This window comes from Peromyscus maniculatus, chromosome 3 (assembly GCF_049852395.1).
Source record: "Peromyscus maniculatus bairdii isolate BWxNUB_F1_BW_parent chromosome 3, HU_Pman_BW_mat_3.1, whole genome shotgun sequence".
Classification (NCBI taxonomy): Eukaryota; Metazoa; Chordata; class Mammalia; order Rodentia; family Cricetidae; genus Peromyscus; species Peromyscus maniculatus.
The window spans coordinates 169,621,494-169,647,412 of NC_134854.1; the positions used below are offsets into that span (position 1 = coordinate 169,621,494).

General features: G+C 42.0%; 1 protein-coding gene and 1 pseudogene across 5 annotated transcripts in view; both read right to left on the reverse strand.

The window, feature by feature from the left end:
• The window catches only part of Dennd5b (DENN domain containing 5B), a 134,740-nt gene extending 111,685 nt beyond the window's left edge, over nt 1–23,055 (reverse strand). For 2 of the 5 annotated variants that reach the window (XM_042274388.2, XM_076568377.1), the window contains exon 1: nt 22,731–23,001. In XM_042274388.2, coding sequence (XP_042130322.1) covers nt 22,731–22,857 — 127 coding nt within the window. In that variant the 5' untranslated portion in view covers nt 22,858–23,001. Of the gene's footprint in view, nt 1–22,730 lie in introns of all 5 variants that reach the window. The other 3 variants (XM_042274386.2, XM_016005199.3, XM_042274384.2) reach the window with 3 other exon arrangements.
• LOC107402421 (non-selective voltage-gated ion channel VDAC1 pseudogene) lies at nt 209–17,186 on the reverse strand (annotated as a pseudogene).
• Nucleotides 23,056–25,919: the final 2,864 nt, after the last annotated feature.

Consider the following 25,919-nt stretch of genomic DNA (forward strand, 5'->3'; position numbering starts at 1 on the left):
TCAGTGCTACCTGGGACTCTATCTTAAAATACCAGACAGGGTCAGTGAGATGGTTCAATGGGTAAAGACTCTGGCATTGCAGGCCTGATGACCTGGGTTCCACTCCCAGAACCTACACGAAAGTGGAAGGAGAGAAGGGACTCCCCAAAGCTGTCCTCTGAGCAGCACATGTGCACCATGGCATGCACAAATGTGCCTCCCACACTCTGAAGGTAACTATATCAACAAATAGTTTGAATAAACGACTGCACAGTATTCATTTATGTTTGACATTCCAGTTCTATACGAAGCTTGTGGCCACTCTGACAATCTTGCCATCCTGCAGCTGACCAATCAGGCTGGAGTTGTTCACTATGGCCAAAAAGCAAGCATCAGCATCGATCTGACACTTGGCTGCTTTCCAAGGGAGACTGACGACACTGTCCAACTTCTTTTTCATTTCTGTGTAAATGGAGACACCAAACTTTGTCCAGAAGTTCATATTAATGTGAGGCTAGAATTCTTCTGTCTTGTAGCCAACTGCAAAGTTGCTCTGGATCACCTGAGACTTTATACTCCTAAAACTCATCTAGCCGCCAGATAGGCAGCCTTCATAGCCCAGCACCAGAGTGCCCCATACAGAGGCTTGCTGATGTCAGAGTCCACACTATAGCTCAAGGTGATGTACTCCCTCTTGCACCCTGTCTCAATTTAAGCATTTTTCTCCCACTGTTAGGTGAAAAGGATAAATCGGTTATCTTCAGTCCAGAAGTAGACTGGTCTTCCACTGTGATCTCAATGCCCTACAGTGTTTTCTCTGTAAATAAACATCAGGCTGTACTAATCTACCTGTACTTGGTTTCCAGACTGTTGTTCACTTTGGTGGTCTCAGTGTGATAATCTAAGCCTGGGCTGGCAAACCGCAATCCCTCTGATTTCCTTTTTAAAATCTGTGTGTGTGTATAATGTGCTTAAGAGATGGCTCAGCAGATAAGAGCATGAGCTGCTCTTCCAGAGGACCCAAGTTCAATTCCCAGCACCACATGGAGCTCACAACTGTCTGTAACCCCAGTTCCAGGGGATCTGTGCTCTCTTCTGGCCTCTGTAGGCATCAGGCACATAAACGATGCACAGATACACACATTAAATTTAATTAATTAATATTTTAGAATACAAAACTTGCAAATGGCAGAACTAGAATCTGATCTCAGGCACTGTCATCTCCAGGACCCACATTTACAACTATTATGCTAAACTGTTTATTTTAAATGGCTTCAGTTTAGAAGGTAAGAAGATAGAGGGCTGAAGAGATGAATGACTCAGTGGTTAAGATCCTGTATTACTTTTCCAGAGGATCTGAGTTTGGCTCAGAACTAACTGTAACTTCAGCCCCAGAGGATCTGACACCCATTTCTGGCCTCTGTGGACACTTGCACCCATGTAAATACACACAGAGACACGTAAATAAAAATATTTTAAAAGTAATTAGAAATAAATTAATGCACCTGGACTTTCTTATTGCCCAGAAGTCTAAGTGACAAATATAAGTGGCTAATCATCCATAGATTAAAAAGTATGTATATTTTAAACCACAGAGTTACTCATTGAGGGCCAGATTTATTATTATTTATAAATTCTTTTCTTGTAGTGCTAGGGATCACCTTGTATATACTAGGCAAAGTGAAAAGGAGTGTTATTTAATGATCAGAAAAGATTCATTTAGAGATGTTTAAGTATTTTACATACCTTAAAGCATAATAAACTATGGCAATTACTTGGATCATTGTTTCCTATTCTCAAAAACTATGTTATTTACTTTGCTCCACGGCTTAGTTTGCCAAAAGAAATGAGACATCCAAACTTTTCCTTGAGTGTCTACTTTTTAATCGATTGTATCCAAAGCAGCATGAAAACAAAACAAGGACAACCTACTGCAAATCCATAGCAGTCTCCGGAAGATGAGAACACGTAAGAATCTAATGGAAACAAGGCAGGGCCTGTGGGAGCCTGTTAATATTTCAGAAGAATAGTGAAAAAGTATGCCAGACGGATCCACTTGCAGCTGACTAGCAACTAAATTTCTGACCAAAGCCAAATGCTTTCCTTTCATAATTTATCAAGCATTTTCCAGTCCCCCGCCCCCACTACTACTATCCTATTCTTTTTATTTCTCCTTTTCATTTTTAAAGACCATCACTTTTCTTTCCAGTAAGATCATTATAAACTATAAAACAAGAAAACCCACGCCTAATTGCTCTTTAAAACACAATAACCCAGATGTCTTCACAAAAGCAGAAGTGGACAAAGTGCTAGGAAAGCCTCGTTAGGTTAAGGGGGACCCAGGGGCTCCCTGGGGGGAGATGGAATAGATTTTGCAGGTGGACTGGTTTGATTTTCAGGATTGAACTCCACACTTTATTCATGCTAAGCACAAGTTTGTATCTACAGCATATATTTGAGAGTGCTAAATTTTGGAATAATCTGACAAGGTAATAGTAAACTAATAAAAGAAGGCAACCCTACTGACAAGTTTGTTCAAGTTTTTTTCTTTTTCTTGTCCCTTTTTTTAAGGCCAGGCTGGCCTTGAACTTAGAGCAACCCATCATCCTTAGAGTACTTTGATTATAGGCATACAACACCACATCCAGATGACAAGTTTATTTATAATGCAGATGTTAAAAGAAAACATCCAAAGATTTCTAAATTTAAAAAAAAATGTAATAGTCCACTTTCAGTAACTGGTTGATTTCTCAAATTATGTTAACCTAACTTTAGAAACATTAAAAGCAGGGCTGGGGGCTATAGCACATGGTAGAGCAACTGCCTAGCATTGCAGAAATCCTCAGGCCCATCGCCAGTACCACATAAAACCAAGGATCCTTGACTGCATAAAGTTCAAGGCCAGCCTGGGCTCTGTGAGACTCACTTTAAAAAAAAAGTTCAAATAGTCTGTCCAGATGGACTCCTCTGCTTCTGGAAGCAAGGCTATGCTGCTGCCTTGTGCTTCAGTCCCACATGCTACTGGCTCTGTCCTGCCACAAGCTCTAGTATCAAGATCTGGGACCCGGAGGGTAAGATCACTGAAGCAAGCTGTTGCCAGCACCAGCAGCAAGGCAGAGCCACCCCAGTGCACCTCTCTGGCCTAGTCTGCTGATGGCCGGACCCTGACGGCTACACAGACAACCTGGTGAAAATGTGGGGGTGACTACTGTCACCCACTAAAAGTTTATAACAGATTTTAGAAATAAAAACTGTCTTTCTGGAAAAAAAAAAAAAAGCTCAAAGCTAGGAAGATACACTTAAGATCAATAATATGTCACAGTATACAAAAATACCCATGGCAATATAAACAATAAACAAGAATGTGGTAAGTGCTTCTGAAGGGAATAAGTAAATGGCTGGAGACAGATATGAGATTTGTTTCGATTTGTTTTATTGAAACAGAGTCCCTGCTGGGTAGCCCTGCTGAGTTTGCAGTTATTGAGTAGCACAGGCTAGCCTGGATCTCAAAACCCTCCTGCCTTCATCTTCTGAGTGCTGCAATTATGGTCATACCCATCATGCCTGGGCTGCCAATTACAACAGCCAGAGCTCAATCCCTCACATGTTTGGTGGAAGCAAAGGACTGATTCCAGAAAGTTATCCTTTGACCTCAACACTTGAACATAAGCACACTGCATAACTACACACACACACACACACACACACACACACACACACACACACACACACACACTAGTTGTCGGTAAAAGTGGTCACAACCTCACAACCTTAGGAACTTTCTTTTGGATGTCTACACAAGAGTTCTAAGTACACTTTAAATCTCATGAAAGAGCCTGAGGTATACTCCCATTAACTATGATAATGAAAATATAGCTAACTTTTTATGAGCAATTATATCCTACTGAACTCCATACTAAGTACTATTAAGTATTTAATTACCAACCAAGAGTAAGTATTTAATCAAATTCTTCCACACAGATAACTAGACATTCTTCTAGAGTAGTTCCAGATGGTCTAGGCATTAGAAAGGTCAGTGCAAGCATCTGACACAATTTGAACTGGTTGTAGATGGGTATATAAACTCAGTATGAAAGATCATATGGTTCCGTGACTTATGGACACAGAACACAAATGTATTACAAACAAACTATTTAAAGGTCTGCCATAAAAACATCTGTGCACTCTAACTACAAACTAAAGTTTGCAAAACAAAGTTAAAACAAAATAAATTATTTACTAATTAATAATTAACACATTTTTAACTCAAAAATAAGTCTCAGCTTGTACTAAGTAGTTTCCATAATTTTAAGTATGGTATCTTTATATTTCATCTCCAAAGCAGACTTAAGTGAGTATACATATATATATTCTTTGTTTCCCTAACAAAAAGGAAGGAAGAGGAGAGGAGGAAAGAAAAAATGTAAATGCACAAAGGTAGGTGTGACAACAAGGAGAAAAAAAAACCCAGAAACTATCTGGGTCTGAACTTTAAAATCACATTTTCACCAGGCCTGGTGGTGCTTGCCTTTAATCTGAGTGCCAGGGAAGCAGAGGAGAGCAGGTTTCTGCGTTCAAGGTCAGATTGGTCCACATCGAGCTTCAGGCCAGCCAGGGATACACAGTGAGACTCTGTCTCAAAAGCCAAACAAACAAATGTGGTACTGTGTTCCCCAAAATATTGTGCAGCCTAATAAACTTCTCTGGGGTCAGAGAACAGAACAGCCACTAGATATAGAGGCTAGAAAATGGTGGCAGCACACGCCTTTAATCCTAGCATTCCAGAGGCAGAGATCCGCCTGGGTCCAAGGCCACACTGGAAACAGCTAGGCATGGTGACAAACACCTTTAATCCCAGGAACTGATAGCAGAAAGGTATTTAAGGTGTGAGGACAAGGAACTAGATGCTGGTTAAGCTTTTAGGTTTTTGAGCAAAAGTTCAGCTGAGATCTATTTGGATGAGTGAGAACTCAGAAGCATCCAGTCTGAGGAAACGGAATCAGCTGAGGAATTGGCGAGGTAAGGTGGCTGTGGCTTGTTCTGCTTCTCTGATCTTCCAGTGTTCATCCCAATACCTCGTTCCAGGTTTGTTTTTATTAATAAGACATTTTAAGATTCATGCTACAAACAAAAGTTTTTTTAATTAAAATAAAATTCTAGGCTCTGGAGAGATGACTCACTGGATGCTTTTGTAGAAGACCCATGTTTGGTTCTCATCACCCATGTAACAGCTTAACAACCACTGTAACCCCAGTTCCAGGGACCCAGTGCTCTTTTCTAGCCTCCTTGGGCACCAGACACAACACACATGGTATATATACATACATGCAGGCAAAACCACATATACACATAAAAAATAAAATCTTAAAAAATCAAGTTCTAGGTCTACCACTTGCATATATATATATATATATATATATATATATATATATATGAACACAGTTAACCAATACTATCAAGACAAATGTGGAGAAAATTATTCTAATTCTCACTGTTATAAAGGAAGAAAAAAATAGTAAAAGAGAAAAAAATTAAAGGGTATCTATTACTACTATCATCACTATCACAAAACCAAAATTGACTTCAATATGTACCATCTGAAACGTACTTCCTGTGTTCCCTCCTTATACAAACCATGTCTATATTGACCAAACCCAAAATCTGTCATGTGTAGTTACTCTCAGGAAAAGAAAAATGCAAATATTACCTCTCTAAATAGAAACTAACCACTCTGTGTCTGTTCATGTTCGTTCTCTCTCTCTCTCTCTCCTCTCTCTCTCTCTCTCTCTCCCTCCCTCCCTCCCTCCCTCCCTCCCTCCCTCCCTCCCTCTCTCTCTCTCTCTCTCTCTCTCTCTCTCCCTCTCTCCCTCTCTCCCTCTCTCCCTCTCTCCCTCTCTCTCTCTCTCCTCACATAAGCAGTCTGATTTCAAAACCATTACGTGGTAGAGGCTGGCCTTGACCTATTGAGCTTCTTATCTCAAACCATTCAAGGGCTGAGACATTCATGTTTTTTACTAAACACATACTGTGTTTTAGTAGGAAAGTCATTCACAGAAGAGCTCAAAAATCAGAACTTCCTTATAGCAACATGGTCTGAGAATTTTAAAAGCACCAACAGCCATGCCCCCCAAACCCCCCAAAAAAGAAAAAACCACCAATACATTGTCTCTGTTCTTATTCCTGCTACATGTAAAGGGAAACTGCAGACATTCTCTTTATTCTAGATCATACAATGTTTCTATAACCCTGTCTTGAGAGTTAGGAAGGGAGCTATGAGATCTGCTGCAGCTGCTGGATAATCTGGCCCTCCCCAAATATTGTCTAAAGCAACCTGTAAGGAAGGAGACAGCCAAGTATTCCTCAGAGTTCCTTATAACATCTAAACACATCATGATTTTGCTATGTGACAACAAATAAAGCTCCCCACTTCCTATAAGACAGAGAACAAGAGTTTATCTTCTCACTTAATTGCCTCTTCTGCTTATTAAGCTTTTCTGTCTTCACATTTAATTTATCATTAGTGTTTTCCTTTCTCCTTTCCATTATAGAAAAAGAACTAGAGGGTAGATTATTTTAGTTAAACTTTTGAAATTCAAAGTTATTCTTTCTTTTCCCACTGTATTTTAATTACTGATGGTATGGAGGAATTCTGAAAAGAAAGAAAATGTGCAAGATTTTGATTTCTCTCAGTAAACAACTGAGAGAATTCCAATTTACTTATCCACTTACTCTCTGAATCAACAACTATATACTGAGATCTTTACAAATGTCACATGCCAAATTATATGGTAATAATTTAGACAAAATATTTTACTGATGTAACTAGAAATTATAATTAAATGAGCTATGCCAGTTTGAAAAAGACAAAAATCGTATGTTTTCTCTCATTTGTCATTCCTGGATTTTTATAGATACATAAAACAATGTGTTTATCTCACATGAAAACAGAAGTAAGGGCCAGGTGTGGTGGGACATGCCTTTAACTCCTACACTCCAGAGAGAACAGCAGGTGGATCCCTGTGAGTCCCAGGTCTTCCTGGTCTATATAGCAAGTTCCAGAACAGCCAGGGCTACATAGACCATATCTCAAAAATCAAACCAAAACAACAACTCCCCCCCCCAAAAAAAAAGAAAATAGAAGTAAACTGTCTAAGGGACAAAGGGGCTAACAGTAATAACAGGATAAAAAGGGGGCAGGGAGAGGGATATGAACAGGATATAACATATACAGGTATAAAATCTTTTAAAATAACTAAAAATCTTACAAGTTTTCCTGATTAATGCTCAGCTCATTTAACAATAAAGTGATCACTCTGGCTTCTAGTTAAAAAGCGGAAATGAGAAGTTCTATTTTTATTTTACAGTCTGTCTCTGGGGAGTAACAGGTGGTAGTTATTTTCCTTAAAGCATTTTTGTATACACTGCAGTTTTAAATTTGAGTGTGTTATTACTGTTACAAGTGAAAATCCACACAATTCTTTAAAAATAAAAAAAGCACTTACTGCCCATTATTTTATTTATCTTTACTCTTGGTAGAATAATAAAGTGCCGTGAGAGCTGAAGTCTAACAGCTTCATTTTATAAATCTTTTAGATGGTATTTAAAACAGACACTCCTCAGGAAGTCCTATTAAAATTACTGAAACATACTGGGTATGGTGGCACTCTTGGAATCCCAGCACTTGAGAGGCAAGAACATCAGGAGTTCAAAGTCATCTCCTTAGCTACTTAATGAGTTTTGAAATCAGCATGGGCTATAAGAGACCCTCTCTAACAACAACCACCACCAAAACCACCAAAAGAAATAATAAGCAAAGAACTGAAACAAATGTTCAGTTTTCTAAATAAACCTGAGATAGTACGCAAAATAACAAAACAGAAAATCTTCAAACTCTTAATTACAGTTATTAACTTGGGGAGGGGTATTAATGCCGAGGCATTTGTGGGGTCAGAGGACAACTTTCGGGACTCGGTTCCATCCTCTCCTATCATGTGGGTCTTGGGACTGAATTCAGGTCATTAGGCCTGGAAGCACAGGCTTTACCTGCTGAGTTGAAACTCTTTTGTTACTGTTATTGTTGTTGTTGTGTTTATGTGATGAGGCACCTGCGGGGTCAGAGGACAGCTGTGAAGTTTGCTCCAATCTTTCATCTTTATGTGGGCCCAGAGAATGGAGGAAGTCAGGTCATCAGGCATCAGCCCCAAATTCTTATATTTGTCACTAATTTTTACCCTTTTCCCAAAAAGCAACTTATTAATAACAAATAACAACTAATACTCTATTACTAACAAGTTCATCTCTTCTCGTCCTTTATTTTCAACAACTGAAAAAGTACAACTTGCTTATTATAAAGATTAAAGCAGTGATTTTCTTTAACCATAAGCAATTGCTAGTCATGCATGATCCCTTTCAATCCATGCTAACTTCCCATGCCCAAAGGGACCACTATGGGAATAAGCTGTGCAGAGTTTCTTCTGAGTGTCGTGTCCCAGAAAGCTCTAATTTTTAGCTTCTGCCTAAATAAGGAATTTTATTTTATGAAACTTTCCAAGAACATTTTATTCAATAAAGGGAGAGGGCTTATACTAAATCATATATAAACAAAACAAATTAAGGTTACTATTAGAAATAGTATACATTAAGGAAGAAAACTTTTTAAAGAAAAATTGTTTATAAAACTCATATCCACGTTTAATAAAACTCATATCCACACTTAAATCTAAGTTGTTTCTTCAATTCTAAAAACAGCTTCTTAAGGAAGTCTAAAGCTTTACGTTGTGCACAGAAACCCAAGCAGACTGGAGAGAAGCTGGGAGGCCCATAATCTCATTATGAAGCCGCAGGGTTAAAAGGCAAAGGTCAGGGAACAGGGGAACAGAGTGCAGAGTAGTTCCCACACTTGAGAGTAGGACTATCTCATTACTTTAGAGGCATTAAAGGCTATTCAGTTGGATTTACAAAAGCAATACAATCATTTATACTTTAAGTCTCAAGGCAGTTTTAATATTAAGACTTTATTATTAAGAGCAAGGAAATTAAAATTATATTTCATCTGTACTTGAATAATCTCTCAAACATACACTAGTGCTTCAGTTCCTCAAAGACTTTCAGGAAAAAGCTGTCATCTGATCTTTTCTATAGAGTTCCATAAGGTACAAAAATAAATACTTAATGTGCATATACACGTCAACAGACATGTCATTTCAAGGCCTCCATCCCCTAATGATTCAACAAGGTGTGTCTATTTAATGGCCTTGTGTCCACATTCAGAAAATGCCAAATTTTTACTCCTGCTTGAATGAGATTTAATTTCAAGAGCAAACATAATCTTGTTAACTTTCAGTAAACAAGCTGAGCAACTGTACAAGAAACTGTGTAGTCTCTTGACTCAGTCTGTACAACTGACTGCCTCTGTTAGCAGGCAATTACATCTTTTGTTACTCTAGGGTTATAGAGCTCTGCCACTTAAACTTTAAATCATAACACTATCAGAAGTCACGTAATAAAATGTGAGGAGGGATCACAAAAATTGGGCAAACACTAAAAGGATTATGAACAGGAACAACTAAAAATTAATTAAAATCGAATGCATAAGTAATCTAAGTGTTACTGGCTCTATTGTACACAATTTCATTGTAGCCCTGGTTTGAACCCAGTAAGTACATTTTTGCAATGCACAAGATGTCTTGCCACCACACAACCAATGAACACTGTCTCAAACAACTTCACTCCTAGTCAAGACTACTGTATATATGAATCATGATGGTTTTACTGTGCATATGAAGTATTCTGCTCTTATAGAAACATAATGGATCTGGGCCTGGTAGTACAGATCTGTAATTCTGCTGCTTGGTAGGCTGGGGCAGGAGGATTACAAATTCAAGGCCTCGCTGAGTTACCAAGTGAGTTCCAGCCCAGTACTGCAAACTTGTGAGACCCTGTCTCAAAACTAAAAATAAGCCAGATGGTGGTGGTGCACACCTTTAATCCCAGCACTTGGAAGGCAGAGGCAGGCAGATCTCTGTGAGTTTGAGGGCAGCCTGGTCTACAGAGCGAGTTCTAGGACATCCAGGGCTACACAGAGAAACCCTGGCTCAAGAGGGGGGACTGAAAATAAAAAAAGGGAGCTGAAGCCAGGCATGGTGGTGAACACCTCTGATCCCAGGAGAGGCAGAACTCTCTTGAGTTCAAGACCAGCCTGGTCTACATAGTGAATTCCAGGACAGCCAGGCTATGTAGCAAGACCTTGTCTCAAAAAAGGGGTGAAGTGGGGCTGGAGAAATGACTAACAGTTAAGAGGCACTGACTGTTCTTCCTGAGGACCCAGGTTTGATTTCCAGCACCCACAAGGCAATTCCAGTTCCAGGGGATCCAACACCATCTTCTGACCTCCTTGGGCACCAAGTTCACATGTGGTGCATAGACATTTATGCGGGCAAAACACTCATACTTATAAAATTAAGTTAAATTAAAAACATTTTAATGTAAAAAGGGGCTGGAGATGTAGCCTAGTGCCTAGTACGCAGGAGATTGTAGGTCAATTCCCAGGACTGAAAGAAGAAAGAGAGAGAGGATTAAGATGTGTTTGGTGATGTAGAGCTGCAATCTTAATACCTGAGATGCAGAGGCAGGAAGACCTGAAGCTTGGGGTCCTACAAAGCAAGTTCAAGGCACCCTGGGCTATATGAAACCCCGTGTCCAAAGATAAGAAAATAAAGATTTTTAATATATTCCTACTGTCATTCCTCAGTGTGGAATCATCAGATTAGTGTATTTTTTATTGTATTGCATAAGAATACTTAATTTTAAAAATTGTTGCCTTGTGGTTAGAGAGATGAGTCAATGATTAATAGCACTTGCTGTTTTTGAGGAACACCTGGGTCAGTACCCAGCATCTACATAGAGTCTCACAATCAACCTAACTCCAGTTCCAAGGGATCTGATAACATCATTTGGTCTCCACAAGCATCAGCTGGACATGTGGCACACATTCACACACGCAGGTCAAGTTGCTGCTTGAGTTGCCTTTTTTTTTTTTTTTTTTTTTTTTTTTTTTGGTTTTTCGAGACAGGGTTTCTCTGTGTAGCTTTGCGCCTTTCCTGGAGCTCACTTGGTAGCCCAGGCTGGCCTCAAACTCACAGAGATCTGCCTGGCTCTGCCTCCCGAGAGCTGGGATTAAAGGCGTGCGCCGCCGCCACCACCGCCGCCCGGCCAAGTTGCTTATTTTTAAATTTCATTTTAGAAAATCACAAAAATGGCCAGGTAGCCCAAACTCCCCAACCCCCCATGTTTTTTTTTTTTTCTTTTAATTTTCTGAGACAGAGTCTCACTATGTAGCTGGCCTGGAACTCAGAGATCCAGCTGCTTACACCCCCGAAATGATGAGATTAAAGCATAAATCAGCATGCCCAGCATGGCCCAAAGCTTTAATCCCAGCACTCAGAAAGCAGAGGCTTCTGCGAGTTCCAAGCCAGCATGAGCAAGACTCTGGCTTTTAAAAAAAGTATGAAATGAATTTTTGATTAAAATTAAAGCAAAATTTACAATTTGAGATGGCTTTTAATAACATACTTTGTCATACAGAGAAGTATTCTCAGCGCTGGCAAATTATAAAATCAAAATAGTAATTAACTCGGAAAAAACATTGATGATGCTATCTCTTGCAGGATCAAATATTCTGCCAAAATTTAATTCTTTACAAAAAAATAAAGTTATACATCTGTCTCATTAGTATGCAAATGTATTTTCATTCTGGTAGATAGTAAAATTGTATGTATATCAAAGAATTAATTTTAAAATAAAATTCTTTATGATTTATCAGTAAATGATTCAACTTATATACCTATATTCCCAGAGTTGTGTAAAAATTTATCTGGCTAGAGGTAGTCATGAGGGCTGGAAGGATGGCTTAGCAGTTAGGACCACTTGCTGCTCTTCTGGAGGCCCCATGCTTGGTTCCCAGCACTCACTCTGGGTATCTCAAAATTGCCTGTAATTCTACCTCCAGGAACCTAACGCCTTCTTCTGGTCTCTGTGGACACCCACACATGGCTTACATGAAATTTAATTTAAAATCTTAGTAAATAAAAAAATAAGAGGGGTTGCAAGAAATCTCAGGTCTAGGGAGTTTGTCTGGGTCTTTCTGTACCATGTGCTGTCCTCTACCTGAAAATGTTGTATTCAAGGCTGAACAAGAGTTACCAATATCAGGAGAAGAAACTGTGGTGTAACAAGTGATATTTAAATTTGTTTTCTACCAGTTTCTACTATCTGCCCTCCTTTCCCTGCATCCTACTTATCCCTTCCACCAGGAACAAGATGTTTACAAATGATTCACAATAAATAAGATTTTTTATTCTGGCACACACAGCTTTCAAGGTTGGAGCTAAGGCTGCCAATAAAGAAATAAGTACTGACAGAAGGGGAAGAACCAAAAGAAATGACCTATTTTGACACAGTTCCCAAGGGGTACCAATGTCTATGTTTTTATAAACTATGAAATCACAGTCATTGTTCTTGTGAACAACTGCATAAAAAAGTTAAGCCAAATATGAAAGCACATTTTCCTGGAGGTAATACTGAAACACAAAAGAAAATTTATATATTTTAAGAAGAAGAATACACTTAAGATAGGAGATAGAAAACATTTTTAAAAATCTATTATCTTGTTATCCCAGCTACTTAAATTTCCTTAAAGGTTAAGCTAAAATTAAAGTGAACAGAAATTAGCTTAGAAAATAAAGCACTCACCAAAAAGCTGAATGATTCCTAAGTCTTAAATCTGTACATTCCCAATGCTCAGACTCCTCCTATGGAAGTCTAATTTCATTCTCATGGAATTCCACATGATATGCTAGTCCAGTTCTTACAACAAGAGAACTTTCACATGACAGGGGTGTTGTACAAAAGTACAAAAGACAATTAATGGCTCAGCATGTATAATTCCTTTGGCTACACCCTCGGCACCACACACAAGCACACACTGTGTGATACCCACCTGATCCCCACTCCCATCCTTCAAATTTCTGATTTATTTTTTCAGAGGAAATCATCCTTTGCCCCTTTGAGTCCTAAGTCTGGGAACAAGGAGGGAAATAAAGAGATGCTAGAAATATAAATTATTATGTCCCAAGAAACTCCAATTTCTGCTGGAGACGAAGTCTAACTGGAGGATTTAAATTGCCTTTAGAAGAATTTCTTTGGGAGTGCTTGCTGAAGAGATGGTTCAGCAGTTAAGAATACTTGCTATTCTTGCAGAGGACCTGGGTTGAGTTCTTAGAACCCACATGTGGGTCACAACCACCCCTAACTCCAGTTTCAGATGATCCAACCCTCTTCTAAACTCTGCAGGCACCAAACATGCGCATGATGCACATAAACATTCATACGTATAAACCAAACCTTAAAAAATTAAAAAGAACTTCTTTACTATGAGATACTAGTAGCACAGAATATCTCTCCTTTTCCAGACTTTTATTATTTTTAACTTTGCACATGTTCGGGTATGTGTGTGTATGAACTCGGAGGCCAGGTGTATGTGTGTGTGTGTGTGTGTGTGTGTACTCAGAGGCCAGACATGTTAGATACCCTGGAACTAGAGATACAGGTGTTTTATAAGCCACCTAATGTGGGTGCTGAGAATCAAGCTTGGGTCCTCTGCAAGAGCAGTATATGCTCTCACTGAGCATCAGCCCAAGAACTTTCCTTTTCTATGTAGTAATACAATAGGACAATTTAAAAAAATGGGGCTTTTGGCTGCTGCAGCCATCTTCCAGTAACTCGCCGAAATGACAAACACAAAGGGGCACTGGCTGTACGCTCTCCAGGCCTTTGAGGAAACACGGATTTGCTCTTCTGTTCCTTTGGCCACATGCGTGAGAATCTATAAGAAGGTCTATCGAAGACATCAAGGGAACGGGCACCATTCCAAAGGGAATGCCCCGTAAGTGTTACCACAGCAAGACCGCAGCACCTCTGTAAACAAGCAAGTTAAGGGCAGGATTCTTGCCCAGAGAATTAACGTGCCGACTGAGCACATCAAGCACTCTAAGAGCTGAGACAGCTTCCTGAAGCCAGTGAACAAAAACAATCAGAAGAAAATGGAAGCCAAAGAGAAGGGCACCTAGGTTCAGCTGAAGCACCAGCCTGCCCCACCCAGAGAAATACACTTTTTGAGGACTAATAGAAAGGAGCCTGAGTTGCTGGAGCCCATTCCATACGAATTCATGGCCTAATGTACAGAAAGAAATAAAGGACCTGGACTGTTAAAAAAAAGAAAGAAAGGAGAGAAAAAGAACAATAGGTGATATCATTTCATGAAGACTAGGGTGAAAATAAAAGGTGATTTTGAAGAAAGGATTAGGATTGTGTGGTCAATCACTCCGTAACCCTAGAAAACTCAGGAAGATGAAGCAGGACTGCTTCCAATTCAGTTCCAGTGTGGGCCACAGAATGAAACCACATCACAAAGAAAACAATCACAAAAAAATCAACCCAACACTCAGAACCAGGAATTTGAAGTCAGCTGCTACTCTATAACCAGTTCAAAGCTGGCCTGATACATAAGACTCGATCTTAAGCAAAGGATTAGAGAACAGAAAGAGCAAAACCCACTGAGCACTGAGGCGTACAGAGGAATTTAGACCTCTAAAGCTTCAGAACTTGAAGTCGGTTCTAGCTTCCTCCTGTGTTAAATGGGTGACAGTGTGTGCTGCACTGGAAAAGAGGAAGACAGGTTGGGGCAACAGCAAAAACAATTTTCAAAGCAGAACCCTGGCCTGACATAGTGTCTCATGCTTGTTTGTTTTGTGTTTCTCTTTGTAGCCCTGGTTGTCCTAGAACTCACTCTGTAGACGAGGTTGGCCTTGAACTCACAGAGATCTGCCTGCCTCTGCCTCCTGAGCAACACCACCACCTGGCCTGTAATCCCACCATCCTGAAGGCTAAAGCAGGAGGATCCTCATCAGTTTGAGGCCAGTCTGGGCTAGAGAGCGAGATCCATACACACGTGTGTATACACACACACACACACACACACACACACACACACACGCTCCCCCTCCCTCACATGTGCATGCACACACACACACTCTCCCTCCCTCACATGTGCATGCACACACACACACTCCTCCCTCCCTCACATGTGCATGCACACACACACACACTCCCCCTCCCTCCCACGCATGCACACACACTGCCCTCCCTCACATGTGCATGCATGCACACACACACACACTCCACCCTCCCTCACATGTGCATGCACACATACATGCATAAGCACAATAAAAACAAAACATAGTAAGTATAGGAGTGTATGTAGTTCGATGGCAGAACACACACTTAGCATGCACAAGTTGGTGGCTTCAATCCTCAGCACCCTCTCCCCACAAAAAAAAGTCTAAATGTAAATACAAAGGGTTAAAGTTTACAGAAACTCTACTGGCTGACCATGGCCAGAACTGATATGGATATACATGAAGAAGGAAACCGCCAATACAACTTCATAAGATGTTTCTTTAAAGCCACAACAGAACCTATAAGCACTCTTTAATGCCACCACTGTTTGAGGTTCTACAAATACTATCTATAAGTGCCTGACATTAGTTTATTTAAAAAAAAAAGTAAAACTAGTTGTTTGCTTTAAATAATAATAGTAATGTCTTGCTGATATCTACATGATGCCTATTTAGACACATCTGGGATTTGGTTTGTTTGTTGGTTTGTTTGTTTGAGGCAATATCTCCAGAGAGTTGGGACTGCGGGTATATGCTACCATGTGCAGTGACTGATTTTTTTTTTTTTAAAAACAAGGTTAAATCCAGCATGAGTACATACTTTTAATCCTAGCATTGGTGAGCAGAGGCAGGCAGATCTCTGTGAGTTCCAGGTCAGCTTAGTCTACACAGTAAGTTCCAGGGTTACATAGAGAAACTCTGTCTCAAAATACATACATATGTGCTTAACCTTATCATATATTTCATGAGGAAAAGAATAGGCTGATAAGTTATGAAGACAATTCTTTCCACAAAACTAATGTATACTTCTTTAAAAATTAGCCTTCTGAATTATATGACAAATGAAGCTAGGTGACTGATAAGAGTGTGGAGGAAAGTATAGCTTCAGAAGGCCTCTGTAAAGAAGTGTCATTTCAGGAGGGCTAGAGAGATGGTTCAGTGGTTAAGAGCACTGACTGCTCTTCCAGAGTACCTGAGTTCAATTCCCAGCACCCACGTGGCAGCTCACAACTGTCTACAACTCCTGTTCCAGGGGATCCGAAACCCTCACACAGACATACATGCAGGCATAACACCAATGCACATAATATACAAACAAACTATTTTTAAAAAAAGATGTGTTATTTGTATGTAGAACCTGAATAATCAATAAAGCCAATATAACCTTGTATGGTGGTTCATGCCTATAATCCTGGCACTTTGGAGGCAAAGGTAGGAGGATCAGAAGTTCCAAGATCATTCTGAGCTACTTAAGTAGGGAGCAGCCTGAGCTACATGAGACCCTGTCTCAAACAAACAAACAACGCCCCCCCGCCCCCCCCCCCAAAAAAAAAGTTTCTCCCTCAACACACAGGCTGGAAGCTTGGTCTTCAGTGTGGCAATGTTAAGAATGGATGAAATCTTTGATGGAGGCCTCCTGGCAGGTAATTAGGATATTGAGGTGTTGGCCTCAGAAAAGATTAATTCACTTATCTGAGGAATGGTTTGTTTGGGGATATTTGTTTATACTGCGTGAAGATGTGTCTAGGTTTTGCCTCACCTACCCAAGGCATCTGACTGGTTTAATAAAAAGCTGAACAGCCAATAGCTAGGCAGGAGAGGTGAGGTGGGACGTCTGGGCAGAGAGAGGAGCTCAGGTGGATGAATCTAGGCATGCAGCATTAGCCAGCGAGACACAGAGGGAGTCTGACGTACAGATGAGAGAGGGGTAAAAAGCCACACGGCAGAATGCAGATTAACAGAAGCAGGTTAATTTAAGTTATAAGAGCTAGTTGTGAACAAGGCTAAGCTTTCACAATTAATAAGTCTCCATGTCATTATTTGGGGGCTGGTGGTTCAAAGAAAATCTGACTAGAAAGACCGTTACAATGGTTAACTGCTGAGAGTGTAGGTTATAAAAGAGCACATCTAACCAACCTCAACGTCGGGCTCTCTAACCATGTGATTGCTCCCGAGCTCGTCCACCACTTCCATGCTGTTATGTGGCCTCTACCATAGGATCACCCGGATATTGGACTTTCAGCTTCCAAAACTATGAGCTAAATATCTTCATATCTTACCAACATACCCAGCCTAAGGTATTTTTGTTTCAGCAACAGAAAACTAATTAATATACAGCTTCCTGATCTCCAAATGTAGCTCTATGGAAAATGAAGACTGTTAACTGAAAATATGATACTGCCTTTACCCATCCATCTACTGTCAATACTATCTAATCTCTTCGGATATTTTCTCCTCTCTTTCTCCACCTGTGCCTGTTGGATTACCCGCCCCGCCCAGGACTCAATCATCAAGTCTCTTCTTTTCTATTTACTCAACACATAAGTGGTTTCATGATTTTAAATTTATGTCTAGTCTGGACTTTTCCCCTGAGAGATACCTTATTTATATAGTATCTCCATTAAAGTCAAGCAGGCACTTCAACCTTAACCTGCTTAAAACGAAACTGAACTAAACTTCAGTCTGATTCTCCATTAGTCTTCTTTCCATAGAAAAACTCATAATTGTTCAGGCCAAAAATCTTTCAGTCATAACTAATCATATTCCTTATCTATGACTACTAAATTAATAGAACTCAGTCACAGTGAGGGTTATGGCACACGCCTAAACTCCAGAGGAAGAGGAAGATTGCCACAAGGTCAAGGTCATCCAGGGCTACACAGCAAAACTGTCTCAAAAGAAAAAAAGGAAACCAAACATAATCATCTGATTCATTAATAACTCCTGATGGTACATGCATGCTGTGTGTACGTACACACAGGTACACACACACACACACACACACACACACACACACACACACACACACGACTCATTTCCACCAATTCCCCAAACCTCTCCGTCAAATAATGAAACAGAACCACTAGCTTCCTGCTTCCACTGCCCCCCTCATGTCTATGTATGTCTGGCAGCCACAGCGATCTTTTTATTTTTTAAAAAATTTTTGTTTATGGGGCCTGGAAAAAATGGCTTAGTGGTTTAAAAGCAGTGGCTCTCTTCCAAAGGTCGCAAGTTCAATTCCCAGCACCCACAAGGCAGCTCACAACCATCTATAAGCTCAGTTCCAGGGGATCCAATGCCCTCTTGGGTCTCCTTGGGTACCAGGACACATGTGGTACACCAATATACATGCAGGTAAAACAGTGACACATATAAAATAATAATTTTATTTAAAACAACAATTTTAATTCTACTACATTTGTGTGTGTGTGTGTGTGTGTGTGTGTGTGTGTGTGTGTGTGATATGCATGTGCTCTTGGGCAGGCATACACATGTGGAAATCAGAGGACAACTTGTGGGAGTCTGTTTTCTCCTACTATCTGAGTCTCGGGGATAGAACTCAGATTGTCAGCCTTTCAACAAGCATCATTTCAGGCTGAGCTGACTCACTGGCAGACAGTGATCCTTTCAGAAGGTATGTCAGATGATACAACTATTCTGTTAAAAAAAACTTTCAGCATCTTCCCAACTCAAAGTAAAAGGTAATATCTTTGAGGCCCTGTAATATTTCTCTTAATCTGTCTCTCTTATCTTGCCCATTCTATTCACATTGGTCTCCTAGTTAGCTGCTACCTGTTGTAGAATATTACTTTAACTATGTAAAGGTGTGTTACATTTGTTTATGCTGTGGATTATTACTTTAACTGTGTAAAGATGTGTTACCTTTGTTTCTGCTGCACTTATTTAATTATGAAAAGATGTGTTGCTGTTTCACCTTGCCTGCCTAAGGCACCTGACTAGTCTAATAAAAAGAAAAAAAGCTGAACAGGCAATAGCTAGGCAGGGGAGGGCTAGGCGGGGCTGGCAGACAGAGAGAATAAGTAAGAGAAGAAATCTAAAAACAGAGAAAAGAAAGGAGAGAACGAGGGAGAAAAAGAAGGAGCTGCCAGCCAGAAACTGGAGGAAGCAGGAAAATAAGGCATATACAGAAAGACAAAAAGCCCTGAGGCAAACGGTAGATAAAGAGAAACAGGTCAATTTAAGTTAAAAGAGCTAGCCAGGAATGAGTCCAAGCTAGTCATTCTTGAGCTAACATTCAAAACCAAGAAGTCTCGGTGTCATGATTGGCAGCTGGCTGGTGGTTCTAAGGAAAAAGCCTGGTATAGTTACCTACATAAACTGGTCACTGTTCCACTTCAGGGTATCTCGATGTTTGTTCTGCCTATAATTCTCTTCCCCCAGACCAGTCGTTCTCAACCTTCCTAATGCTGCAACCCCTTGATACAGTTCCTCATGTTGTGGTGACCGTCAACCATACAATTATTTTCACTGCTACTTCGTAACTAATTTTGCTACTGTTATGAATTATAATGTAAATATCTTTACGCAGACAGTCTTTAGGTGACCCCTGTGAAAGGGTGCTTTGACACCCAGGGGCCGCCACTCACATGTTGAGAAACACTGCCCTAGACAGTCCATATTGCTTGCTTTTCCACCTCCTTCAAGGCTGTGTTCAAACTTCTCTTTCTAGGTGAGGCCTTCCCTAACCATCTTATTTAAAATCAAAGGCTGAGGTATTCCAGCGATAGAGCACATGCCTATGCATTTCCAGGATGGGAACCCCACCAACAACATAAAATAACAGAAATTCTGATCCCATTTTCCTGCTCCATTTTTTTCTCATATCTCTTTACTAATTTGGACATAAAAACTAGATCTGTTGTAGAAAGGCTACAATCTCAGCTACTGAAGAGGCTGAGGCAGGAGGATCCTAAATTCAAGGCCTTTCTGGGATACAACACAGGTTTGAGGCCCTGACTAAAAACAATTTTTAAAGAGGTGGGGATGTAGTTCAGTACCTAGCACGTAAGAGTCCCTATTTTCAATCTCCAGTACTGAAGGGGTTAAAAAGTAAGAACAATAAAAGGATCTTCACTATTTGTTCACACTATAATGTAAGCTCCAATATGGAAGGGTCTTTATTTTCTTCACAGATGTTCCCTGTGCTTCTTGACAATCTACACCGAGCTTTTAAAAACCCATTTGTTGAATGACTGAATAATCAAAACCAGGCAAAAATACATTATTACCTGAGCACTCCAAATATTGTGAGCAGAAAGGTCAATTAATGTGTTACTGCAAAAAAGAAAACACGATGTGTCCCAGAGAACTTATAAAAGAGGCCAATGGGAGGTTCAATAGGAAAAGGCACCTGCTGCCAAACTGGATGACCTGAGTTCAATCCCTGGGTCCTACAGAGTAGAAGAAGAGAACTGGTTCTCAAAGGTGTCCTTTGATCTCCACACTCATGCCACAGAAAACAAGCATGCACTCATACATTTAAGGTAAATAAGTATATATAGTTTTTTTAAACTGCACATCAAAGGGGGCTCAGGGATTAAGAGCACTTGCTGCCTGCTCTTCCAAAGGACATGAGTTCAGTTCCCAGAACTAACATCAGGTGCCTCACAACCCCCTGTACCTACAGCTCCAGGAGATCTAATATGCTCTTCTGGCCTCTGCTGGCACTTGCACTTTTGCACAGGTACACATAAGTGTGCACATAAATATATATCTTTTAAAAATGCATGAAAGGGTTTGCAAGACAGCCGAGTCCTTGCTGCACCAGTCTAGAGACCTGAGAGTTCAATTGCTGGAACCCACATAAGAGCGCAATGACAGAAGTGGCTGCACAAAGTTGCCCTCTGCCCTCCACATGCTGTGGTACACGCACCATGACCCTGTCCTCCCCCCACACACAAAACACAGGGCATACGCACAAAGGAATAAAAACACACAAAATCTTGGTGTGTGTGTCGTATGTTGTCATTTCTAGAAAGTTTATAGCTATTTCTTCCTCAGGTACTGCTTTTTCTCAGGTTGTTCCTCCAACCTCCCCTTCCCTTTGTTGTTTTTGAAACAGGGTCTCTCACTCTAGCCCGGGGTTGGCCTCAAACTCACACCAATGCTCTTGCCTCAGACTGAGACTACAGTACTAAGTACTACAGTGCTCAGCCTAAGCACCAATACTACAAGCATGAGCTATTACGTAAATCCAGCTGTTACAAAAAGAAAAAGTAATGAAGAGAGAAAATTAAAATTACATTAAAATAAAATATTTTGTGCTATTTTGCGTTGCGCTTGGAGAGTCCCAGGACACACTTTTTAAAAGGTGTTGTTTTGGTGTAAGTAGACAAAGACAAATGTAAATACAGGCTTTTTTCTTTCATCAGTCACCTGGCATAGAAGGCCTCCAAGAAATCCCAGTTGTTTAAAGACGCCTTAGAAAGAGAATTCTTTTACCAGCCCAAGATAAATCTTTCTCCAAAATCACTTTGCAGACATTTACCCCCAACTTCATATCCCTTAACAATGCCATTCTTAACATGTACATGAAATCTCAGCTAAAGAAATAGTGTATTACGTAATTACACATACGGGGAAAACTTGGTACTCTATTACTCTTCTTTCCAATAAATAATTAATTAAAGCTATACTTAGCTTTTGTTGAAAACATTTTGCTGTGAAGCTGACTTAATAAAAAGATGCTCAGCTAAGACGTGGGACTGTATTTTTAAAGGCTGAGCAGTTTTGTTTACTATCATTTATTATTTAATACAATCTTCCCAATCCTCTTCTCAATGGAAGAAAGAAAAATCTATACTGGTGCAATCAATGAGGCATGCTATGTTCCAAAGAAGCTGTTCTGAAAGGCTATGACCTAAGTGTTTAGCACTGACACAGATAAAGTTCAGGTGGTAGGTGTCACGTGTCTCAACCTTTAAAAAAAAAAAATCACGACTCAGATCCCATGGAGGAAAGGAGGGTGAAAAACGCAATCTGTTATTTCTCCCGGCCTGCTCTCCACACTGCGCATTCCCCCGCCTCCATCATCATTCTACTGCCCGGGTTCCCAGTGTAGCTTCCCCAGCTCGGTCCCGCACTGCGTCACCAGACCAGTCAAATGGGGGCCATGCTCCTCCGGTGACACCTCGGCGATGACTCACGGTGCGCCCCTCTGGGGGAGGACAGTCCAACTACGTCAACTCAGGAACGGGGCAGGGGGATCAACAAAGCATCAGGCCGCATCCCAAGCGTCCAAAGGTCCTCGCCAGCTCGCGGCACTGGCACTGCCAAATCCACAGGATTCCAAAGGGTGACTCGGCCGTCATCACAGAACCAGGGGGGAGGGGTGGCGCCGACCCAGAGCTGTCGGGGCCGTTCCCGCTGGGCCTCTCGCCCGAGCGGACCCCGTCGTAGCCCCGCGGTCCCGACACCTTCACGGAGCTGCCTAAACGCCGCGTCAGCCGCCAGGGCCAAACTTCGCGAACCATTGCACAGCCCGGTCGCGCGCGCCATGAACCGCTCGCGAGCAGCGGAGGGGTCCGGCCCTCTGGCGGCCCGCGCCGGTTACGCGGATCCAGCGCCCGCCGGTTCAGCCAGAGCGCGGAATTAACAACAATGTCATTACATCGCCCACGAGAGCCCGTCTAGCCCGAGTGCAGCTACAGCAGCCGACTTTTTGTCTGGAGCCCGCACCTCGCCTCCCTTGCGCCTCCGCAGCCAGCCCTGCCTTACCCGCCAGCTCGTCGGGCTCCAGTCCGCTGTCCGCATCGATCCCGCACAGCACGAAGTAGTGCGCGAAGCGACAGGCGGCTGGGGAGGACCCCGAGCCCGGGCCCGGCGCCGCGCCGCTGCCGCTCATCCCGCCGCGCTGCCGGTGCGGCCGTCGCCGGGGCTCGCGGAGGAGGCTCTCGGATGGGAGTCGATGAGAAGCCTGGCTGAGAAGCGTCGCAGGCGTCACTCGCGGAGGAGGCCACCGCGCCGCTCCGACTGCGGTCTCCGCTCCGACCCGAAGGCAACCCCGGCGCGCCTAGGGCCGCGCAGTCGCCGCAGCGGGACTCCTGGCCGCGGGTGCCGGGGAAGCGGCCTCGGGCTCGCGCGCGGGCGGGCGGGATTTGGCCGCGGCGGGGGAGGGGCGCGCAGGGGGAGTGTCAGCTAGTCGGGCCCGCGCCGCCGCGGCTGCGCCCGCCCGAGCACAGCGTCTGGCGCCCGCGGGTCAAGTGAGCCGAGCTGCGCGGTGGGCGCGCGCGCAGAGCTCGGAGGCGCGCGGTCCGGGGCGCGCACCTGTGAGTTCGGAGGGATCGCGGGCGCGTCAGAGTGCGTGCTTGCCCGCCGCGGTGCAGCCCCCATCAGCCCGTCCCAGCACGAGCGGCCGAGCGGAATCCTGTCTTCCCGAGGGGATGTCGCCCAGCCCAACCTAAACAATAACGTAGCTTTGGAGAAGGGAGAAAGCACGCTGAGGTCATTTCCCACAATGTCTGAACCATCTTTTTAAACTGGCCTGCAGATGCTTGAAACATTTTAAGATCCTAGTCCCTGGCGGGGTGTGGTGACTCACGTCTGTTATCCCAGCATTCTAGAGGCTGAGGCAGGAGGATCTGGAGTGGGGGATCAGACACACAGACAGAGACAGACAGACAGAACACACACACACACACACACACACACACCAGAGACAGAGAGACAGAGAGAGACAGAGACTCTCAGGCAGGGTAAATTAACAACCTCGGTAATTGACCCTTAGCTTCTACCTACCCTCCAGCAATCCTCTGGAACCCTTGCAATGACTTCTCTTACCTTCTTAGCTGGGTTGTATCTGGGGTGGGGGATAGTTAGGCTTCTTGGTTTATTATCTTTCCAGTATCTACAGAACCGTAGTCTCACTTTGCCTGCCATTTGTGAATACAAGAATGATAGTAATCTAGGTAGTAGCAGGGTAGAGCTACTGGGAAAATAACAAGCTTTGGTAACTGTAATGTTTATGAACATTTCCTGTTATACAATTATTGCTTCTGTTATAACGGTACACACAAAAATATTTTACTGTGTGTGCTCCAATTTTTGTTGGTGGCTTCTTGTAGAATGTTAGATTCTAAGCTAGTCAAACAAATACAACAGAAAATTAACTTGTTTGTGCTAGCCAAGAAACAAACCACTTTTTGTTCATTTGAGCAGTTACTGGTTATAAGATTGTAAGCATTAGCCAGGTGGCGGTGGTCCACGCCTTTATTCCCAGCACTCGGGAGGCAGAGCCAGGCGGATCTCTGTGAGTTCGAGGCCAGCCTGGTCTACAGAGCAACCAAAACTACATGGAGAAACCCTGTCTTGAAAAACAAAACAAAACAGAACAAAAAAAGATTGTAAGCATTAATGACTTAGATATTTTGTTTTTATTAGCATATATATATAATACCGAATTTAAGTATAACATCTCCATACATGCCTGTCGATTTTTGTTTTGTTTCTTGTTTTTTGAGACAGGGTTTCTCTGTTTAACAGCCCTGGCTGTCCTGGAACTTACATTGTAGACCAGGCAGGCCTCAAACTCAGGAAGATCCATCTTCCTTTGCCTCCTGAGAGTGCTGGGATTAAAGGCGTGTGCCACCATGGCCTGGCTTCACGTTCATTTTTGATCATATTCTTGTTACCCTCTTTTGTCCCCCTCCCATTTCCTCTACTCCCCTTCTTTGGTGAGCCGATGAGTTCCTTTTTGTTTAATTTTAAAGATTTTTTAATGACGTGTGTGTGTGTGTGTGTGTGTGTGTGTGTGTGTGTGTGTGTGTGTGTGTACAGTCAGGATAAGTTTCAGGAGTCAGTTCTCTCCTTCCATGGTGTGGGTCCTAGGGATCAAACTCGGGTAATCAGGCTTGGTGGCAAGTATCTCTTTATCTGCTGAGCCATTTTTCTGATCCCTGAGTTTCATTCAAGTTGCTTAAGGAGATTGGGCACTTTATCATTATCTACACCACTAAGGAAAATTCCTCTCTTAAAGGCCAGGTGTGGTGGTGCACACCTTTAATCCCACCACTCAGGAAGCAAAGGCAGGTGGATATCCCTGAGTTTGATGCCAGCCTGGTCCACAAGGTGAGTTCCAGGACAGCCATGGCCATGTTAGAATACTGCCTTCCTTTCTGTTGGGGTCCTTTGTGCAATTGCTGCCTGAATGGAAAACCTTCAGTGGAGTCAGTATCTCAGCTTTAACCTCTAATTAGCATAAAACATACCAAGCTGTCACAATTCCAGTTTCCACAAGGAAATCTGGAGTGACATTTTTCTATGCCAAGATTTTGGCTTTTAGGAAAATCTTATCATAACAAAGGATATTTGGAAAACTAGTAACTGTATCCCTCATTATTTGGTTTGTATATTTTTTTATTACATTTGTTTTGTGAGCTGTGTGTGTGTGTGTGTGTGTGTGTGTGTAGGTGTGCTTGGGCAGATCAGAGGACAGTTTGTAAAGGTCAGTTCTCTCCTTCCACCACTGTATGCCCGAGGGAATGAATTCAAGTTATCAGACTTGGCAGCAAGTGTCTTTACCTGATGAGCCATTTATCAGCCCCATTATAGTTTTAGAAAAGGGGTCAGTTTATGCCAATAACAACTGATTTAAATGTTTGTTTAAATTGTCTTCTCCCTTATATAGGTCTACTATTATCAAGTATCCTTGGCTGGAGAGATGTTAAAGTGTTTGCCCTATATATAATTGACTTTTATTAAAGAACTCATACAACTCAATAATATAAAAGCAAACCATTGCTACACTGGAGATTGAGCACAGGATCTTTTGGGTGCTAAACACAGGGATGTGTGTGGAAGCCAGTGGACAATTTTCCAGACTCAGTCCTCTCCTGCTATGATGGTTCTGGGGATTGAACTTAGGTCCTCAAGTTTGACAACATCTGCCACTAATCACTGAGCTATATT